At 45.1% G+C, this 6,486-nt stretch overlaps 1 protein-coding gene across 4 annotated transcripts in view; it reads right to left on the bottom strand.

Annotated features, from left to right (window-relative positions):
* Positions 1 to 6,486, bottom strand: part of MIPEP (mitochondrial intermediate peptidase) — a 174,949-nt gene that overhangs the window by 27,477 nt on the left and 140,986 nt on the right. For 3 of the 4 annotated variants that reach the window (XM_029936954.1, XM_029936950.1, XM_029936953.1), the window contains one exon: positions 3,750 to 3,890. The exons of the other annotated variant lie outside the window; for it this stretch is intronic. In XM_029936954.1, coding sequence (XP_029792814.1) covers positions 3,787 to 3,890 — 104 coding nt within the window. In that variant the 3' untranslated portion in view covers positions 3,750 to 3,786. The remainder of the gene's footprint in view (positions 1 to 3,749; positions 3,891 to 6,486) is intronic. 4 annotated transcript variants of the gene reach the window in all.

The following is a 6,486-nucleotide window of genomic DNA, read 5'->3' as shown; positions in this document are numbered from 1 at the left end:
CCCACAAATGTATGGCCAATTAATTTTTGACAAAGCAGGAAAGTATCCAATGGAAAAAAGACTGCCTCTTTAGCAGATGGTGCTGGGAGAACTGGACAGCAACATGCGGAAGAATGAAACTAGACCACTTTCTTACACCATACACAAAAATTAACTCAAAATGGCTGAAGGACCTGAATGTGAGACAGGAAACCATCAAAACCCTCGAGGAGAAAGTAGGAAACAACCTCCCTGACCTCAACCGCAGCAATTTGCTACTTGATACATGCCCAAAGGCAAGGGAATCAGGTGTAAAAATGAACTATTAGGACCTCATCAAGATATAGGACCTCATCTGCACTACAAAGGAAACAATCAATAAAACTAATACGCCACCGACAGAATGGGAAAAGATAGTTGCAAATGACATATCAGATAAAGGGCTAGTATCCAAAATATACAAGGAACTCACCAAACTCCATACCCGAAAAATGAATAATCCAGTGAAGAAATGGGCAGAAGACAGGAATAGACACTTCTCCAAAGAGGACATCCAGATGGCCAACAGGCACATGAAACGATACTTATCAGGGAATTATAAATCAAACCCACACTGAAATACCACCTCACGCCAGTCAGAGTGCTAAACTGAACAAATCAGGAGACTATAGATGCTGGTGAGGGTGTGGAGAGATGGGCACCCTCCTACACTGTTGGTGAGAATGGAAACTGGTGCAGCCGCTCTGGAGAACAGTGGGGAGGTTACTCAAAAAACTATTAATAGAACTCCCCTATGACCCAGCAATAGCACTGCTGGGGATCTACTCAAGGGATACAGAAGTGCTGATGCATAGGGGCACATGTACCTCAATGTTCATAGCAGCAGTGTCAACAATAGCCAAATCATGGAAAGAGCCTAAATGTCCATCAACTGATGAATGGATCAAGAAAATGTGGTTTATATATACAATGAAATACTACACGGCAATGAGAAAGAATGAAATCCGGCTATTCGTGGCAATGTGGATGGACCTTGATGGTGTCATGCTAAGCCAAATAAGCCAGGCAGAGAAGGACAGATATCATTTGTTTTCACTCATAAGGGGGACAGGAGACACTTAACAGAGGGACATAGGGGAGGGGAAGGGGGAAAAATAGTTGGAGAGAAGGTGGGAGGCAAACCATGAGAGACTCTTGAATACTGATAACAAACTGAGGGCTAATATGGGTGGGGGGTAAGGGAAGAGGGGTAATGTGCAGGAGGAGGGCACTTGTTGGGAAAAGCAAGGGGTGTTATATGGAAACCAACTTGACAATAAACTATAAAAGAAAAAATAAATAAATTTAAAAAAAAAGAAAAAAAGGACTGAGGCTGGTGAAGCTGTGGTCCCATTGTGGGTGCGGCTGGTGGGAGAGGGAGAAGCTAGAAAGAGAGGCAGGATTGACAAAGGCAAATCGAAATCCAGACAGCTGGGTGGACACAGTGACAGGAAATCAGAGAAGAGACACTGAACAAGCAGGGGACAAGACAGAACACTTTCACTGGACATCTTTCTCTTTCACACTAGAAAAGAGCTTTCCAAAATATTCAGGCCCACAAAACCCTTAGAAATATTGATGTGAGGGGCGCCTGGGTGGCTCAGTTGGTTGGGTGTCCAACTTTGGCTCAGGTCATGATCTCACGTTCATGAGTTCAAGCCCTGCATAGGGCTCTGTGCTGGCAGCTCAGAGCCTGGACCCTGCTTTGGATTCTTCGTCTACCTTTCTCTGGCCCTCCCCGCCCTTGTGCCCGGTCTCTCTCTCTCAAAAATAAATAAAACATTAAAGAAAAGAAATAAATATTTACGTGACATAAAACTTCTCAGACAAGGTGAATAAAAACCTGTCCCCTTTCTAATAGTCACCACTTTATTATGGCACAAGAAATATTTCACCTTTCCGGTATACTTTAATATTTACCTCTTTGCTCATTTAACGTCCGCCTGGGTGTCTGCTGGAGGCACTGAGGGGGACATGGCAGCGCAAACACCAGTTCCCCTCGGAGCTTAGAGTTCAGACCACAGACTGATAAACGGAATAATACGTTACATTATGTCAGGAAAAAAAAATATGATTAAAAACAAAAAAGAAAAAAAAGGACACAATAAAGCACAGAAAGGAAGTAGAGTGACCGTGAAACCCTTTCTGAGAAAGAGAGGGAAATAAAGATCCGTATTTTTAAACATCTGAGCCACCCGTCCAAATTTATCAGGTTTACTTCAAACAGCACGATTTTGCTTCACATGCTGGTAGTTTTAAATCTCCTTATCTTTTAATATTTAGTCTCTGAGGGGTCTCCTCACAAGCCACAAGCATAAAACACTTGGATGGGCACGCATCAGCCACATGGCAGGTCTTGTGAGCACGTCCTGGCTGTTTGTCTATGCGGAGACCCTAACTCACCCAGGGGGATGGGCATCCACCAAGTCAAGCCGAACCTGTCATGTGCTAATCTCTCCCTTGAAAATCCCACTTAATAAAAAAAAATAAAAAGCAAAGAGGCATATTTAAAAACAAAAACACTTAGGAGTACCCATCCAAAGTCCCCATATGTTTATTATTCTCCTACAGCGTCAGGCTGCCAGCTTTGCGCCGTACATGGCCGCATTTGGGGATTAACCAGACTGCGTGATTAGAACTATAAGTAATACCCACAACTCATTTTCAGTGCCATAAAACCATGCAAAATGCCTTTTCTCCTGGAGTCCCTGTGCGTGCGTACTGACCACAGGGAAAATCAATCAAGCGAGCATCGAACAAGGACTGTGTAGGTTTCAGCTGTACTTCTGCTGACTGTACTTTTACGTGTCAGCTGTACTTCTGATGACTGACAGGACTCACTGCCCCTTGGCGGCTGTCATGTTTGTACTGCACAAGTCACACCAAAAGAAAGTGTCATGTTAAGCACATTTGGCCTATTAGGTTAGTAACTGGGTTATTAAAAATATAATACAAGTGTCAATGCTCATTACCTAAAGACACAGCATCAACAAGACGGTATTTTGAGTCCATCTTAATTCCATGTCATCCTGTTGTTGACGCCTATCTAGAAGTGGAATGGACTGGCCTTGTGACACAGTGGGCTTCCCATCATTCAAACTGTCTTCGAAGAGGGGTTTCCGGAAGCTAATCAGCCCTGGACTTGGGAGTTTCTGGAGCTGAATTCCATGTGTGGGCTGAACTGCTTCAGGGCAATGGGGCTACTTGTTGGTTCTGTTTCTCTCATAACCTTTCTTTTCTTCTTAAAAGTTTATGTATTTATTTTGAGAGAGACATAGAGAGAGGGAGACAGAATCCCTAGCAGGCTCTGCACTGTCAGTCCAGAGCACAATGTGGGCCTCGAACCCATGAAACCATGAGAACATGACCTGAGCCGATTCCAAGAGCTGGACGCTTAACTGATGGGGCCACCCAGGCACCCTGTCTCCTAAGCTCTCTAACACATGACACTTTAGTCAGCTACTGCTCCACTGCTCTGATCAGTGGGTCCCCTTGGCTCTCAAGCGCATGGCCACCTCTCCCATAGCAAAAGGAGGGGACTTGGGAACCATTGCTGACGTTTTTAAGTCAAAAAACCTCTTCTCATCCCGACAGCCTACGTTCGCAGGATGGTCGCCCTCCACCCTCACCAGGATTACTGCCAACGAGGGGCCCATTCGAACCAGCCTTGCAGTCGGCCCTCCTATGCAGGCAGTGGATACTGTAAACCATAAACCTGCTCTTGCTCCTACCTGCCCTGGAAAGGCTGCCAGTGCGTTCTCACGATCCTCACACTAGATGCCAGGAGTCCTTCACAGCATCTATGATGCCTTCATGATGCCCATTTCCCCTGACCACAGGCTGTGCCAAGTAGCCACCTCCTCCACTGGTCCCTGTGACAGGGGCAGGAAAGCAGAAAAATACGGCAAATGGAGTTGGGGAGCAGAGCGGGCACACCGCAAGCAGTAGTATCATTACCAGAAACCCTACCAAAGAGGCCTATTGGTGTACTGAAAATTTTGGGATAGTTTTCTATTTACTGAAGGATTATAAGGACAGAAAGTTCGATGCACCACCCCCAGTCAGTCGGTCCGTCTCTTCTGCTGTTAATAACTTCCCTTGGTTGGGCACAGGTGTCCCAACCAGCTAACCAATATTCATTCATGGTTGTTACCTGACTTAATTTAGTCACATTTCCTTAGTTTCTATCTAATGTCCTTGTTCTGCCCCAAGGTCCCATCCAGGACACCACACTGCCTGTAGCCTATCACCCCTCCTTAGGTTGTCCTACACACCTTGAAAGTCTCTTCAATTCCCTGACCTTGACAGTTCCAGGGTGTACTGCTGGGTATTCTGTACTGTGCCCCGCAGTCTGGGCTACGGGGCTGGGAAGGAAGCCCACAGAGGTGACGTCTCTTTCTCATCACATCACAGGCACATCCTATCAACATGGCTTCACTGTTGAGGCCGACCTTGAACACCTGACCAGGGAAGTGTTTGCAGCTTCTCCGCTATAAAGTTACTGTAATTTCTCCCCACCCTTTCCATATTGTATTCCTTTGGAAGGAAGTCGCTCTGCACACTCCCACTTAAGAATGCTCCACTTCCTTGAGGGAAGAGCACCTATCTATATAAATTGTTTGAAATACTCCGGCATGGGAGATTTGTTTATTCTCCCCATTTATTTATCCAATCATTTACATCAGTGTGAACTCAAAGATAGAAATTTTATACTGTGTTATATTCCAGTGACCTCCTTATTTATTTGGTTGCTCAAGTTGTCACAACTTTGGCCACTGGGAACTCTTTTCAGTTTGCCTCCCTTTCACATACCCTCCTCGTGTGTACGTTCTTATTTCCTGGAGCTTCCGGCTCGTACTGTGCACTCAGCCCTGGAATCAACCATTTCTCCAAGGAGCCCTGGCACGAACGTTGTGAAACTGAGACCTGAATGCCAGCTGTGCGCCTTGCTATTAGGACCAAGAAGGTTTTTTTTTTTTTAAAGGAAAGAGTAGTTTCTTTAGATGGTTTTTATTAATCTTCTCGGGGCGCGGGGATGACCTTTTGGAATATAAACCACAATTCTCTGGTTTGCTTCTTGGACAAAAATGATACGTAATAAGTTAGAATACATGACAGAGGATAATTACGGTAAAAATGAACGTGCTTGGGAAACTGTAAAGCTCTGCAGAAATGTAAGGTATTACGATTTTAATCAGCTTTAAGTAAGGCCCTGTGGGCTTCTAGACTTTGGTTCCATGAGTCGGTTTGGCAACACAGAAAAACAAACTGAAGGGAGTTCCACTGGGAACGGACTCATTTACCCACTAATTCTGTCAGTCTTCTCTGATGTTGGGTCCTTTTAAAAACTCTGCCAGGTTAACGCTTTGTGTCTTTCCTGGCATACTGCTTTTGGCCACGGGGACATAAAGATGAAGCTACGAGGGTCTCTGCTGGAGAGGGCCCTAGAAGGTAAGTCCTGGAGTGTTGGAAATAGCCTCCAGGAATGTGAGAGCCTAGGACTTTAACCTTTCCTTCCCCCACAAAATTCCTGGCGCAAAGGTTGAAGGGCAGGGCCCAGGGAGTGCTCTAACCCGAGGCAGAAACAGGACACTGGGCTGCGGCGCGAACCTTGCTCTCAGAGCCACCATGACTGAAAATGATTATAAATGAAGTTGATAGCCTGACCACAAAAGTCGAGAGGAGCTCCTACAAAAACAGATGAAGGGAAATTTTGTTGCTGATCGGTGGATGTCAAGGGGAAAAGTTAGGATGTGAGGTTACAACCAACCAACCACAGACTCAAGGCCTCAAGGCGCATGTCACTTATGTCTCCCATGTTCTAGAGACCAGCGCGAACTCAGGTCAGAAGTTAGAGATCAACTGAGGAAGGCACGGGAGTCGGGAAAAGAGGCGGCGCAGAAAGAATGAACTCTGACTGTTCCGTTACTATAAAGATGGGGACCATAGGACTTATGCTTTGGAGACCAACTTAGCACAGCAGAAGGAATCCAGCATGTAGCAGTTTCTCAAAATGTGAAGTGTTTTTCCTGATTATCTGAAAGATAAATCTGAACCTCAAAACTTGACAAGGGCCATCTACCCATGCTCATAGAGGACATAAAACACAAAAAGACTGTGTGCAGAGGAAGATATGCACGAGCAATTCCTCCATCATTCACGAACTATTGAAATCATCCAAGTTCTGTCCCGAATCGCCGGATCATTCCACCCTCGTGTCTGGCGTGGTAAGAAACAATTCTGCTTCCCAGTGGGTACAGAATAATACTCCCTTGCTACTCACAAACCCCGCCATACGTTTTTCTAGAAAACCATACATTTTCTGAAATGCTTGTGATAGAAACTGAACCCATGGCACCCTAAAAAGCTCTCTAGTATATACATTAGTACATAGCAAAATGAATGCAAATATCATTACAATCATCGTTTCTTTCAAGTAAAAACTTTAAGTTCTCTTATGACTAGAAA

Source organism: Suricata suricatta, chromosome 4 (assembly GCF_006229205.1).
Source record: "Suricata suricatta isolate VVHF042 chromosome 4, meerkat_22Aug2017_6uvM2_HiC, whole genome shotgun sequence".
Taxonomy (NCBI): Eukaryota; Metazoa; Chordata; class Mammalia; order Carnivora; family Herpestidae; genus Suricata; species Suricata suricatta.
The sequence above is the reverse complement of the archived record's forward strand: the minus strand, read 5'-3'. Positions and strand labels throughout refer to the sequence as shown.